Below are 15561 nucleotides of genomic sequence, written 5' to 3'. Positions count from 1 at the left end.
CATTTATAGTCAAATTATTTAGCTCAGTCACTGAATAATAATAAATATACACCTTGTAATCAGGGAATCTGATCAGATGAACCACATATATTCTGGCTGGGAGAGTCTTGAAGACGTCGCCTCTAGTTGATATTTAGCACCCATACTTGTCAAAGAGGCTAACATACATAACAAAGGCTTTTCAATAAGCTACTACTGACTCTACAAATAATATGAAATGTGACCCTGGACTACAAAACCATTCGTAAGTAGCACAGGTATATTTGTAGCAATAGCCAACAATACACTGAATGGGTCAAAATTATCGATTTTTCTTTTATGGCCAAAAATCATTAGGATATTAAGTAAAGATCATGTTCCATGAAGAACTTTGTAAATTACCTGCAATGAATATAACAAAATGTAATTTTTGATTAGTAATACGCATTGCTAAGGACATAATTTGGACAACTTTAAAGGCGATTTTCTCAATATTTTGCACCCTCAGATTCCAGATTTGTGTCACTGCCAAATATTGTCCAATCCTAACCAACCATACATCATTTGAAAGCTTTTTTTTATTCAGCTTTCATGATTTATAAATCTTAATTTCAAAAATCGACCATTATGATTGGTTTTGGCCTGTAATCAATAGTGATCAATCACATTGACATGTCAATGGGCAGAGTGCATGTAGGCCAGGGTAACTGTACCAGTTGTAGTTGTCTTGTCAGTTTTTCATGTTTGTGTTTGTCTACCCCTGGGTGACAGGAGTAACGTTAGACCCTTCTCCCCACCACCATGAAGGGTATACCGTCAAAAGGAACTTAATTTTTTTGGATAATGATTTGGGGTCTGTAAGTGAACTAAAGTAAATCGGTGTTCTCAGCGTAATATCTAGCTTTGGGAAATACACCAAATGAAACCTGCTTTAAATCTCACTGTCCACACCAAAAGCCTTGTCTTTCGTCCAAACGATGAACTTTGTCATCGTGTCCTCCTCGAACCCCCTAAGTTTACGATCAAAACACCCCTATGAGGGGAATCGTTGACAAAAACCGTTTGGCATTTTGCAGCGAGATTTAGCCAGGGTTACGTCACTCGCTCCTGGCTGTATCCATTCTAGCCACTTCCGGCGCTTTGCTAATACGCGTGTTCAAAGAACAGGTCGCGCTAACGTTCACCATGGCGTTAAGCAAAACATACGGACAGAAACCTATTAAATTCCAGCTGGAGGAGGATGGAGAATTTTACATGATTGGATCAGAGGTGCTGCAATTGAACGCACTAATCTTTTTTTATGTTTGTATAAACCGCATATTGTTTTGCATTGAGTGCTAATACATTAGCTAGCTAGCTAAGACTGTTGTCATTTGAGATACGATGTCTAACTGATTGATGAATCATTGAAAAGAATCAGTCCTGGCTTTTTACACATCAAATAACCTTATAGGGCTATCCTTTGCGGTGTAGTTGTGCTATTACACAACTCTCGTTTACCAGAAATAACGAGAGTGCATTCACTGACAGAGCCACGGCTATTTATTTAGTCAGTCCTATATCATTTCCCATTATGTGTCTGTTTTTAGGTGGGGAATTTCTTGCGTATGTTCAGAGGATCTTTATATAAACGCTACCCATCCCTCTCAAGAAGACTAGCGACAGTAGAAGAGAGAAAGAAGATAGTAGCATCCTCTCACGGTAAGTGTGAGTTCATTGTAAACATTTAATTCGAGTTCTAACGACCAAAAAGGGTTAGAATAAGCTGGAAGTGCCACTTTCTGTCTTACAGTATAAGCAATGTTTTGTGTTAGATCACGGTTACACCACTTTAGCCACCAGTGTGACGCTGCTGAAGGCCTCAGAGGTAGAGGAGATATTTGAGGGCCATGACGAGAAATACAAGGCCGTGTCCATCAGCACTGAACCTCCGGCTTATCTCAGGTGAACCATTTCTCACCTTTGATAAAGAAAATACAGTGCATTGTTTCTACATGGTCATTAAAAAATGATTCTTATCTATAATAAAGATGGCAACAATTACATTTCTCATAATTAATTAATATTATAGTCTTATTGGTTGTTTAAATAATACATTTAGGGAAAATAAACTTCTTTAGTTGGGGTTCTCCTTGCAATAAATAAATTATATTTATATATGTCTTTATGGGTGTTTTTTTGTTTGTTTTTGTTTTTAACAGGGAGCAGAAAGCCAAGAGAAACAGTCAGTGGGTGCCCACTCTTCCCAACAGTTCCCATCACTTGGACGCTGTGCCTTGCTCCACCACCATTAACCGCAATCGAATGGGACGTGACAAAAAAAGAACCTTCCCGCTCTGGTGCAATTTTTCTCTCTCTTTTTGAAAAATAATCTTTCAATTTCACATTGAGCTGAGCATCACAGTTCATAAAGTGAGTGAAATTCATCAGTTTTTGGCAGCATATGTGAAAACATGCAAAGACTCACTCCTGTAATGATTTTGTTGTAATGCCTGCTTAAAGTGACAGTAAACCCATACACACACACACACACACACACACAGTGTTGGACATAGTGTGAAGAGCTGGGAAATAGGCAATATTCTTTAATACAGCTTCCAAATTTCTTTGAATAGATTCCTACAAATTTTGAATTGTCTGTAGTTTAATGTTGCCCATTTAAACATCTGCCATTTGCTTGAGAGATTTTTGAGGAGGAAATCTGCTTCTTTTTTTCTCTTCAAAAACGGCCGCACAGTGAGTTGTCTGGCAAGAGCAGATGTTTTATCTTTGTGCTCCAACTGTCCTGGTTTTATGGTCATCAAGACACCATATTTCACATTGGTTTGTCTGTGTTTAAAGTTGTAGCAATTGTAGCTCTTTCATGGATATTGACTTTGTGAAGCTCTTTGTGTTCTTTTTTGTGGAAACTGGGTCTTTGGGCTGAATATTGAGGTTTTCTGTCACTTATGCTGCAATATTTCTGCGTTGTTTGTACACAATCCTTCTTCTTGGTGTTTGACGGCCCCTATCATTTACTTTCGTTTTTTGCCCACTATTCTTTTTCACTGCTGAAGTATTGCCATTCTTTGTGTACACAGTCATAATGGTAAAGACTGTTGTTTTTAAGACATTAAACAGTTGGGACATAAAGATTACAGACATTCCTGCATGATTTCCCCTTATGCGCTTGAACTGAACACTGCTAAAAAGAACTTACTTATCTACACAAGTTATGTATCACATTGTTTTGTTCTACCCCTGTGTGTAATTTAGCTGGTTTAATGTTTTTACACCCTGGATGTGTGCTGTTACAGTTTTGATGATCATGACCCTGCGGTCATCCATGAGAACGCCACTCAGCCTGAGATCCTGGTGCCCATCCGACTGGACATGGAGATTGACGGACAGAAGCTGCGTGATGCTTTCACTTGGAACATGAATGGTAGACTCCCCCACACACTTCCTGAGCAGCATCCACTCAAGTTATTTTTGAATGCTTTTTATTCCACATTACACAATAGGCTGAACTCTCTTTTTTTCCCTTAACCTTAAAGAGAAGCTGATGACTCCGGAGATGTTTGCTGAAATCCTTTGCGACGATCTGGATCTGAGCCCACTGACCTTTGTTCCAGCCATTGCCTCGGCCATCAGACAGCAGATAGAGTCCTACCCCACAGACAGCATACTGGATGAGCAGATGGACCAGAGAGTCATCATCAAGGTACATGCGTCATTCTATCCTTGATTTCAATGATCCCTTCTTTAAACATCAGATTTTCTTAATTTTCAGCTGGATGAAAATAGATCATGATTTTTGATTGCCGTTGTTTTTATCTATGTAGTTAAACATCCATGTTGGGAACATATCTCTGGTAGACCAGTTTGAATGGGACATGTCTGAGAAGGACAACTCTCCTGAGAAGTTTGCTCTGAAGCTGTGCTCTGAACTGGGCTTGGGAGGAGAGTTTGTCACCACTATCGCATACAGCATACGCGGCCAGCTCAGCTGGCATCAGAGGACCTACGCCTTCAGGTTCAGATTCGTGCACACACATACACACACCCACACTTAAATCCTTTATTAAAGGACACTGTAGTACAGTCCAGGCAGAGTATAAATCCTTTTAAAGCTTTTTCAGAGAGAAAATTTGGAAATTTCTGTATTTTGGTTGTCCCCATATGATTACAAAGACATTTTTAGAGTTTGACTCAATTAAATGTTTTTCCATTTATATGCTAAAGAGAAAAGGAAAGTGTTTTACAACTTGAACTTGCAAACAAATGTGAACTTCCTCCAAGTTGGACATCATTTCAGACTGTTACTGATGTCTAGAACATTACAAAACTCATCAAAAAGGTCATGGCCTATAGCTGTCAGCAATTTAGCTGAGTTTTGTGAAACTACTAAAAAAAGAAATGAACAACTTGTCTTTTTGTAGTGAGAACCCTCTTCCCACGGTGGAGATTGCCATCCGGAACACAGGTGATGCTGACCAGTGGTGTCCACTGCTTGAAACACTGACAGATGCTGAGATGGAGAAGAAGATCAGGGACCAGGACAGAAACACAAGGTAAGAGAATTACCTGCCTTACTTAAATTACCATTTTAGCAGATGTGTACTACTAACTAGAGATACGAGCCATATGTCAATGACAAACTATTAGTTCTCTAAGATCAATAGTATTAATACTATTTACAGATTTTCATTTGGAGATTTTGGAGGTGTTGTGACTCATATCAAATGTTTTCTGTTTCAGACGAATGAGACGACTTGCAAACACGGCCCCAGCATGGTGAAAATATCCACCCCCTCCCACAGCCATGTAAATCTGAAGAGAGGCAAATACCAATAGAGCTACAACCCAGCGTTACTGACATAAAAACATAGAGACATTCCACTGGCCAGTCATGATCCAGTCCCTCCAGATCAGAGTAACATACTGAAAACTAAAGCAACGTCTGTTCCAGTCTGGCCTGTAGTCAAAGCCTGTTGTGACCTGCCCCTGTACCCAGTCTCTGTCATCTTGGAGACTGACAAGTCACTGTCTTGAAATGTTGAGAATATTTTATGGTATCTTTATTTGTCTTGTTTGGTGTTTGTGTATAGATGCCATTTTGTAAACATAATGTGCTTTTAAATAAAATTAAGATTAAGAAATCTCTGTTAGGACGCTTTTTGTTTGAAAAACTTACAATGCACATGCATGGACAGTCTCAATGGGCCAAGTGTCTCAAAAAATAATAGTCTCAGTATTGTGTTCTGAACTAGCAAAATAGTCACTCGAATGTTGTAGATATGGGTATAAAAATATGAGACATTTTTATTTGCAAAGCAGAAATATCCAACAAACAATCCAATGGCAAAAAATACAAAAGAAAACAATTCATTCCTTCAAAAAACAAAAGAAATGCATTTGTATTCATGTTTAGAGAAAAACCCAAGCGTCCATGTGTTTTTTAGGAAATGTTATCTTTTTGTGGAGCACAAATTCTTCCAGACAATCCATTAAGCTTGTTGTTTTTTGCAATGGAGCTTACAAAAAGCCAACTGCTTGAAAATGCATAGTCTGCAGTTCAATTTGGCATTTCAGATAGTCGGCACATTTGTGAATGTGTCCACCTGCCTCGCCGCTGACTGTGTTGTTGGGAAAAGAGATATGCCACAGTATTGTACCCAAGAAAATACCCTCTTGTGGAGTTCACACACACTCCAAAATGATGGATTATAGTATGGGAGACTTAATGGCTTCTCTTTCAACTCCAATCCTGCCAGCCACCACTGCTTCGGAATATTCAAAAAATAGTTGTTGGCGAAAAAATAGCAGTTGTTTCAAACCATGTGGTGTGACGTAAAACAGAAAGGCATTGTTCCTTCAGAACAAAATAACAAAGGAAATAACTGTTTGTGATGTGCATGGCACTGAATGCAAAATTTGGATATATTTGTTTTGTACACAAAGACATTGAGGTGGCCATAGTCTCCAACTTTCCTGGATCCACAGTGAACTGTATACTAAACCCCTTTATCAAGGAGTGTCTTCCATCACACAGTCAGAACTTGACATGCAGACATAAACTTTCCCAACTAAAACAAGGAGGACTTTAAAAGCATGACAAGATTTATTGCGGTCTTTGAAACCTTCAGTTGTCTTCTCCTTGAAGATCCTCATCATTTTGACCTTGGCCAGCATCTTCTACACCTTGTCCATTCCAGGATATCCCACTCTGGTCTTCCGGAAGAGGGGCGTAATTCGGATCTTCTTGAGGCATGTCAAACAAAACTCGACTGCAAAACATTAATAAATATTTCTGATTCAGTTTTCTGTGTTGAAGGCAAACAAATGAAAAAAATATATATATATTTAAAATATTTATAGGCATACTCACAAAATTCCAGGAGTGGCAAGAAGCTTTCTGCCTCCTGGCTGGTTAGGAAATACATCCTCCAGGAAGTAGTAGATGTGTCCTACAACTATCCCTATACAAATAAATATTCATACATGACTTATTTTTATTTGTTAAGAAAAAGAAAATCAGCAAGGACACACTGATCAATTGATCAAAAGGTAAAGTTATTTTAAATAAATGCAAAAAAAAATTTTATCATTGAAGAATTCAAAAAAATATATAATTGCGAATAAATATATAAGCAGTTGAACTTTTCAATTCTTGATCACCAAATCAGAATATTCAAATCATTCCTGAAGTATCCCACGATACTAAAAGACTGAAGCAATGGTTGCTAAAAATTCAGCTTTGCAACACAGAAATATTATTATGGGAATAAGGTTCTTTTAATACCATTTCACAATATGTCAAATTTTGCATTTCAGGACAAAAGTTAACATACCCAGGAGATCAATAACAATGGAGTTGCCCAGTAACAGCGAGAATCCCATGAGCACCCAGGGAAGGAACGGGGCCTGGAAGTTGAGCAGGCCAAAGAAGTTCATGCGGACATAAGGGTTCCTTCTACTCCAGACATAAACCAGCATTATAGTGAAAGCCTGCCCTAAAAAGAACAGGTTGGCATATAGACCAAACAGCTATAGACATTAGAGTTAAAGAAATTAAAAAGCCTTAAGACTGAAATAGAACTAAAAACTTAAATTATCACTATGAATAAACAACATGAAAGGGTGAAATGTTCTTTATGAATAAACATTGACATTCCAGCCTATGGTTTGGTGAAGAGATGCATGCTTGGTTGTTGTTAAAGTGATGGATGCTGAAGGATACAGTCATAAGAATACCACCGAACAGGAACATATAGACCATATCTGCGGTTCGACCGCGGAAGGAGCCTTCCTCCAGCATTCGACAGTAACGATATCTGCTCAGTCAAGGACATAAACTCTGACGACCTACAGCACACCTGCATACGAGCCAAACGGCTGTTATGCAAAGCAAACACACAGTGAAACTGCGAGAATATGTTTTTGTGTGCGCACTTCCTCAACATTTCACAGATGGCCAACAGCGAGAAAAGGATACAGAAAAATCATATTGAACAAGAAGCTGAATCCAAGAGGTCCAAAAAACAAGAAGTTTGTGATCAGTCGCCATACCTGCAAAGAGGAAGAGAGCAAACATAAATGTATATCAAAATAAAAGAATGAATAGAGTTGATAAAGTGGCTGTGATAAATACAACGTTTCAATGATAATGGGGTACTAACCTGGTATTTCTTTAATATCAAGTCAGGGTTAAAATAGAGTTGAAACGGTGTGATGAACTCCATTTGCTGTAATAAAACAAAACTAAAAATAAGGTTTTCTGGTGACCATGAAAAATGTTCCTCTGTGTTCCATTACTCTTAATATATGTGATCATTGGGTAGTTATCTGTGACAAGCTATCCTTAATATAAAAAAATTTGTATCATGTATAACTTAACATTTTATAGCCTCTTCAACTGAGAAGCTGTTTATAATTTTGCACTTTTAAAAATGTGTCATACTGCAGTAAAGATGCAGCACAAAAAAAATACAATAAACACGAAAATTATATTAAATATAAACAAAACAATTGTTTCACATTATATATAATCAATTCTTGATTTTGAAATATACCTTCTTCATAATTATGTTGATTATTTACACTGCATGTTGAATGTAGGGAACAATTGTGAAGACATATTGACTTCCAGTCTTCAGTGTGTGATGATTCTCTATGTATCTTGCGATGTAAGTCCAGTATCAGGTGTACTGTCTGTCTGTAGCCTGATTTACTCACCACAGCTGCAGTGGTCAGGACGCATGCAGTGGTATAAGCTCGCGTGACGGCTGGGATCTGCATGTACTCTTGAGTGACGCTGTTTGCCATGATTTTTCTCCGGCGGATTAATAAACTCTTCTGCTCACTTTCACTGCTCACTTTCACTAAGTATCTAAGTGTCACTTATCCCACAACAAATTTCATATCATTGACGCTGAACGATCGATCGGTTCACTGTGGATGGGTTTCACACCTCAGTAGATCCATGTCCACGTTTAGTGTAAGCTTCAGACTGTTTATCTTTAATGGTTCGTTATGTTTGCGTTTGGATATAAGAGTTTTAATGGGGGCGGAGTGTCACCTCCACGTGGAGGTTCGTGGACCAATGAGATTGCACGCTTCCACTGACGTCATGAAAGTCATATTGGCGTAAAAGTAACTGATGTAATTTGTTTCAGAAATTGTATAAATAATACATTTTATACTCTTTAATCTTCTATTATCTGATAGAAGACATTAGAATAGTTATTAAATATTATAAAAACCTTTGGCCATGACTTTCTTTCTTTCTTTCTTTCTAATGCAGTGCATACTGCAAATAAATGGATAAATGAGATGATCACTGAAAAGTTAGGAATTTAGGGAAGATTTTAATTGTACCTAAATACAACACACATTTTATAAAAGTATTTACATAGTTAATATGAAAAGCCAAAGAAAATAGTATAAGAACTACAAAAACTAGAGAAAATATAGAAAAGAATATATATACACACACACACACAGATGATGTGAAGGAAAAATATGCCAATATGATAGTAGTATGTTAAACACAAAACAAAAAAAACAAACAAAAAAGATTTTAAACATTGTCAGTGTCCTGCACTGAAGATTGTCAGTTTGCCTTTTACAGTCTCAATATTATAAACAAGTGATCATGTGTCAAGAGTTTGTGTGATCTCAAAAACATCCTTCCCCTATGCAAAATGGGGAGAAAAAAAAACATTTTGAATGAGAGAACTAATCTCTAAAATAGGTTTTTCTTGTGTTATTAATCAATACAACCTGCACAGTTTAAGTTACAGTATAACTTGCAGCGAATCATAAAAACTTGAGTGTCAAGAACATTGCAACTGCTGCAAAGATCCCTGACAAATGTTTTAGCACCTTGTTTAGCATCTTAACAACAGGGTATTTGTGTCTCTGTACACAGTGGTTGCTTGATAATACAACAAATACAGACATAGCTGCACACGGTTCATTCAGCTCAGATGTGCAAGATTTCCTGAGAAGAAATTAGATTAATCAGACACTTTTGAGGTGAAATGCCTGGGGAACAAGAACTTAGATTACATAGTACAGTTTCTCATGATGAAAAATTAGAGATACAAATTGTATGCTTTAAACCAGAGTGTGAGAAGTTGTTGTAAGAGACAGAAAAGTTTCCTGAGGGCTTATGGCATGCTACATCCAAAGAAATCTGCACCAACGCTGCGTGGGTAACCTTCCAAAACCTTACGCTGAACTGAGTCAAACTTCCAGTACTGTCGGCGACTGATGAAGATGACAAAGCCTGTGGAGTACACAAAAGGTCGCGAGAAAATGAATCAATGAGAAACCCTTCATAAACCAATGTACTATTATTAAAGAATATTGCACAACTACATACTTCATAATTATAAATCAGAAATATGAGTGTGCACAAATATGTGGTAACAAAACAACAACAAACTTGACTCAAAACAAATGTTTTGAACAATTCATCTTTGCACTGCAGTGGTGGCAAAATATTTGCATCTGAAGTAGCATTTAGATGTATTTACACAGAATTCTTAAAACAGTTCAAAAAATGCATTTACACTGCAATTACAACTGCATAAATATTAAAGATTACATTTTTTTAAATATGTATTCTTTATATTTAACTATAACATTCTATTGAAAGTTTACTTTAAATATTACATATTAACTAAAATATTTCAATAATAACAAAAAAGGCCAGTAGGTGGAGACAAGTCTCTTAATCTTTTGTTGATACTGATTTCATTTGATCCATAACCACTGATTTGCCTTATTCTTTTGATTGAATTTGTTGATGAAATATAAGAATCTGGCATAAAAGGTGATGCATACATCTAATAAGGTTTGAAAGAAATGACTTTACAATGGAAATCAATTTACATTTCTTACTATTAGTTACTTGGTCACATTCAGAAAAGAAAAAGTGACTTTTGAATGGTCCATTGAGTGGTCCAAAATGATTCATTGGAAAAATGCATCAGCTTCAACAACTTTTTTATCTTACATAACCTGATTTCTCTCATATTAATATTAACATCCATTAATATATATTAAAAAGGCTGAGCTGGAAGTACCATGCGCATCCTGAAAGGCGGCGTCAATCTCATCAGGGATGCCACTCCAGTGCTCCTGGATGCTGCGTTGGAAGGCCGTGTCCTGGGAATCCAAACGCCAGTAGTTACCTGATTTGAAAAAGTACGTACGGTGGACATGGTCCTCCTTTAAGCACAGTGCAGCCTGAATGTCTGTGACAGGAAGTCCTATAGTGTGGAGAGGGTCCGGTCCTTTTATCTTGTGTTCTGCATCAAAAACCCAGTAGTTGGAACCTAACAGAGGACATAACAGAGAAAGTACACATGAGTAAAGAGAAAATATGACTGCGTCAATGTAGTATTTTAATTCAACATAACTGTCACTTAATTCAATTTTAGCATTGTTTGCTTATTATTTGTTATCGATCTGCAAATTCTCTGCATGTTGGTAAAACAAAGGCAAATAATTATAAAGACTCCATCGGAAGAGTTTGTCTAAAATTACACAATTTAATACTACACAATTTAAACATTTGTTCAATGTATTAATTTATGGTATGTATTAGTCTATCTGCATGTTCAAAGTTAGCATGAAATAGAAATATACATATTTATCATCCTTTGAATGACACACAGTATTCTAAGATGGAGCGATTCTATCAGCAGATAGCATATAAATCAGTATAAAGAGAACTGAAATCAGTAAATAATCCCAACTGCTATACAAATCACAATGGTTAGACTATTTATGGCTTTAAATGATGGAAAAGTGAATTAAAGCTGTTTTAATGCTTTTTAAGGTTCCACAAGCAGCTTTTGTCTATAAAATTATCATGAGTGATTATTCCCTAAAGTGGTTAAAAGATAAAGTACATTTATATCAACATATCACATGTCTGACTCATTGAACCGATGTTCTAAATGCAGAGTAAAGTTTAACCCAATTTCATTCTGTGAAATTGTACCATCATAGCTACAGTAACCACATAGTAGTTTAACTACTGCACAACACAACACAACACAACACATGTATTTATCTGTTGTTAGTAGTGTGTGTTCTGAGTGCTCGTGTTTATTCATGCCCTGCATTAGAGACACAAAGAAGGATGCTTCAGATATAGGTCAAGGGAAGTACTGCTCCACACATCACCATACATATGTATATAAGCAGGCCTGTCTGATCCTGTCCTGCAACCACAAATCACCACAGTCAGCCACCGGTGCTGAACTCACCCACCTTCAAAGAACCAGATATTGCCCTTTTTGTCTTCATAGGCGGCGCCTATTTTCTCTGGAATGCCCCTCCAGTGTCGAGAGGCCAGGGCAGGGTATCCCGCCTGCAGACGGCCCTCCCTGATGCGCCAGGCATAACTGGCCTTGAAGAAGAACAATTCCCCACGGATTACAGACACAGCATCGAAGTCTGTGTGACAAGCGTCAGGCTACAAACAGTGACAGCGAGAGGAGATGGGATAACGAGAGCGAGAATGAACGGAATATATAGATAAACTAATATAAAATATGTGATATTTTAGGAATATTTTGGGTTAATACAATAATATTTATAACACAATACAATTGTAATGTAATTGTAAAGTTATATATATATATATATATATATATATATATATATATATATATATATATATATATATATATATATATATATATATATATATATATATATAAATACAAAATTTAAATGTTTTTTTTGTGGTAATCAACATTACACCCCAAATGCTGTTGATGTTGCCATTTAAATTCTTTTAAATGTGTCATTCTGCCAGTGTTTAAATGTTCAGGGACTCACTGCACTGGTGATAATCTCATTGGTTTCTGTAGGGATTTGAAGCAGGGTTTGCGGCCGGGGGCCGTAGAGGTATTGAATGCCTTTCTTGTCATCCTCACTGAGTTGAAGAGGATAAGAGAAGCTATAAAATGGTGACATTATGGCTCCAGGCTCCAGAGAATGCAGTAGACCCAGGACATGACCAAACTCATGTGCTGCCACCTGTAGGAGATCAGTTCCTGTAGGATGACATTTAAAATGAGGCTTTTTCAGACAAATATGAGTTGACTTTTAATCTGATCTCAAGGAAAGCCTGTCAGTTGGTTTGTTCTGATGTGATTGTTCAGACAGGGTCTGATGCATCTACATCAGTTACTGTACATCGCATCAGTTAATGATGTAAGCGTCAACGCAATGCCAGGAGACTTTCTCATTCAACAGCTGAGTAGCTGTCAAAGTGGAATGAGAGGATGGAAAACCAAACATCTTGCCTCTCATCGTAAAATTAAAAGGTGGATTGAGCAACATTACAAAATAACACACACTTTCATTGTCATTGTCATGCATTTATATGATAAATATATCTTATAGATATGAACTGGGTTTGAGTTTGGGGTCAGAAACTCATAAACAAAAAAACCCTCCTTCCATCAAAACTTTCCATGTACATTTTTTGAAAACATAATCTGATTTGTTCTCAACAATTCATGATATATGTATCAGAGATTTACAGTTTTCAAAGTCATTGGCAGGCAGTGAAGCAGTAAGTTGTATCTTTACATACAACTTACCAAGTTCATTGCCCACCGTCCAGGACTCATCAAAATCAAAATGAATGTCTCCCTCCCGGTGTGTCCTTGGGAAAAAAGCATGAGCCAGGATCCCACCGGGGCCATCGAAGGGCAAATTATCCCCATGCCAGAACCTAATATGGGAAACACAGACATATATACAGTACGTGTGCTAACTGGGATCTTTGAATTACAATAGGACTATTGCATAAAAATAAACAATTATGTTAAAGCACTAAATTCCCCATTTATATTTAAGACTGGAACTAAATATACAGTGTTAACTGTTTTCTAATTGCTTAATTGTTGCTATATTATGCTTCACTGTACTACCACTCAAAAGTTTAGAGTCTGTAAGATTTTCTAAATGTATACTTTTTAAACAAGGATGCACTTGTCAGAGGCACCGGCGGCGCCAGGGGGGGTCTTGGGGGGTCTCAAGACCCTGCCAAAAAATGCCTTGACCCCCCATTTGACCCCCCAGCCTCTTCCTGATTAAAAAATATATATATTCGGGATAAAGATCCAAAAATGTTTCTCTTCAAACTACGCAGAACAATAATAAATAACAATTATTTCGACATTTATTCATACACTGAACCGAGAACCGTTTCTGTCGGACGCGTCCGATTCGAGAACCGATGAGCTGATGATAACTGCGCATGCGTGATTCAGCGTGAAGCAGACTGACACAGAGCGCATCTGAACCGAACTGATTCTTTTGGTGATTGATTCTGAACTGATTCTTTGCTAATGTTATAAGCGCGGGTAAACCAAAGGCTTGAATGAAGGGATATCATCGCCAATGACGGCATTACATCGAGCGCAAAAGAACCGGTGAACCATTTTTTTTTCAGCTGGTTTATTTGATCGAATTGTCCGAAAGAACCGGTTCACTTGAGCACCTGCTCCTTTGCCCCTTAAGTGCCCTTTTGTCAAAGCAAAATTTCCTCAATTTTTTTTTTTGTAATAACATAAACTTTTGTGAATGCCTGCCCACGCCCAATCATAATATTAGTTACAATTTATTAATAATAATTTAGCCGTAAATAAAATGACCAACATGATGTCCGTTCACCTGACTACGACCTCATCCAACCGGGAAGATTCCTCATGCTGCACGCGCATTTTTTAATTGCGAGAGGATATTTTCAACATCGTGGCAGCTGGTAAGTGGTGTTTCATTCTCAGCAAAGTGATTTTGATGTTTATTTACTTATTATTATTTTACAAGAACGATGTGATGTGAGAACATGCAGATACGTTGTTTATATTGCTGTGTGTAGCCTGTAGTGTAGAAGTAACACTAGCGTGCTGTTTGAGGGAGAACAGTTTCACAGGCATCGAGGGGTCTGGTCTTTTTTATGTTCTTTGTCTGAACTATTATTATATTACAGTACTTATTTATTTTTAACACGTAAAAATAATTATCACAACACTGGTAAGGCTTATTCAGATTTTCTCATTCTCTGAATTATCATTATAAAAATAAAAACAATTCAGAAATGAATTAAAATATAATTATATTTTAAATGTGATGCAAATATTTTTTTTTCTACAAAAGCAACAGTGTTTACAACAGCAAGACCACTTTAGCCTGTAAACCCAATAATATCTATCTGGAAATAAATGTAAAAATATCAATGTCAATAATAATGCATAATATACCTGACATGAAAGTGCAGTGTGAAGGATATGAATAACAAATGTAGCCTGTCATTTGTTTACATTGCAAAGGTGTTTTTGTTGTTTAGTAGCAGAAATATGCAGTTATTAGCCATGTCCACTGTATTTTTTGTTGGTTTTCATGAGACCCCCCTTCAAAAGACCAGGACCCCCCCATTGCCCCCCCAATCAAAATTGTCTGGAGCCGCCACTGGTCAGAGGTGATAGTAAATAAATTTGTAATTTTACACAAGATTTATTTTTTAAATAAATGCTGTTCTCGCTATTCATCAAAGAATCCTGAGGGGAAAAGTATCAGAGTTTCCACAAAAATATTTAGCAACACAACTGTTTTCAACATTTATAATATAAGAAATGTGACCCTGGACCAAAAAAAAACAGTCTTACATAAGCCAGATATATATATATATATATATATATATATATATATATATATATATATATATATATATATATATATATATATATATATATATATATATATATATATATATATATGTAGCAAAGTCCAACAAAACATTGTGGATCAAAATTATAGATTTTTCTTTTATGCCAATAATCATGAGGATATTAAGTAACTATCATTTTCTATGAAGACATGTTATAAATTTCCTTTCGCAAATATATGAAAATGTTATTTTTTTATTAGTAATATGCATCACTAAGGACTAAATTTAGACAACTTTAAAGGGGATTTTTAAAAAAATGTTGCATCCTTAGATATCAGATTTTCAGGCAGTTAAATATTCTCCTATCTTAACAATCCATACTTCAATGGAAAGCT

The 15561-nt window shown here is 36.6% G+C and overlaps 3 protein-coding genes across 3 annotated transcripts; 1 reads left to right on the top strand and 2 right to left on the bottom strand.

Moving 5' to 3' along the window:
• The first annotated feature begins 1091 nt into the window (after positions 1–1091).
• On the top strand, positions 1092–5120 carry LOC113107669 (SWI/SNF-related matrix-associated actin-dependent regulator of chromatin subfamily B member 1-A). Its single transcript, XM_026270335.1, has 9 exons — positions 1092–1248; positions 1569–1680; positions 1794–1923; positions 2181–2318; positions 3276–3403; positions 3516–3682; positions 3804–3994; positions 4401–4532; positions 4720–5120. Exons 1-9 carry the CDS (start codon positions 1165–1167, stop codon positions 4757–4759), a joined length of 1122 nt encoding a protein of 373 aa, XP_026126120.1. The 5' UTR covers positions 1092–1164; the 3' UTR covers positions 4760–5120.
• A 137-nt stretch (positions 5121–5257) lies between these two features.
• On the bottom strand, positions 5258–8537 carry LOC113107670 (derlin-2-like). Its single transcript, XM_026270336.1, has 7 exons — positions 8197–8537; positions 7641–7706; positions 7457–7530; positions 7202–7295; positions 6813–7008; positions 6350–6440; positions 5258–6248 (listed from the first exon to the last, which is right to left on the bottom strand). The coding sequence occupies exons 1-7, from the start codon at positions 8284–8286 to the stop codon at positions 6104–6106; spliced, it is 756 nt and encodes a 251-aa protein (XP_026126121.1). The 5' UTR covers positions 8287–8537; the 3' UTR covers positions 5258–6103.
• A 280-nt stretch (positions 8538–8817) lies between these two features.
• LOC113106821 (stromelysin-3-like) lies at positions 8818–13339 on the bottom strand. The gene is made up of 6 exons (XM_026268840.1): positions 13328–13339; positions 13092–13263; positions 12322–12539; positions 11749–11953; positions 10554–10805; positions 8818–9751 (listed from the first exon to the last, which is right to left on the bottom strand). Exons 1-6 carry the CDS (start codon positions 13337–13339, stop codon positions 9633–9635), a joined length of 978 nt encoding a protein of 325 aa, XP_026124625.1. The 3' UTR covers positions 8818–9632.
• Positions 13340–15561: the final 2222 nt, after the last annotated feature.

The sequence above is a fragment of the Carassius auratus genome, chromosome 8, assembly GCF_003368295.1.
Source record: "Carassius auratus strain Wakin chromosome 8, ASM336829v1, whole genome shotgun sequence".
Lineage (NCBI taxonomy): Eukaryota > Metazoa > Chordata > Actinopteri > Cypriniformes > Cyprinidae > Carassius > Carassius auratus.
Note: the sequence above shows the minus strand (reverse complement) of the source record. Positions and strands in the feature narration are given on the sequence as shown.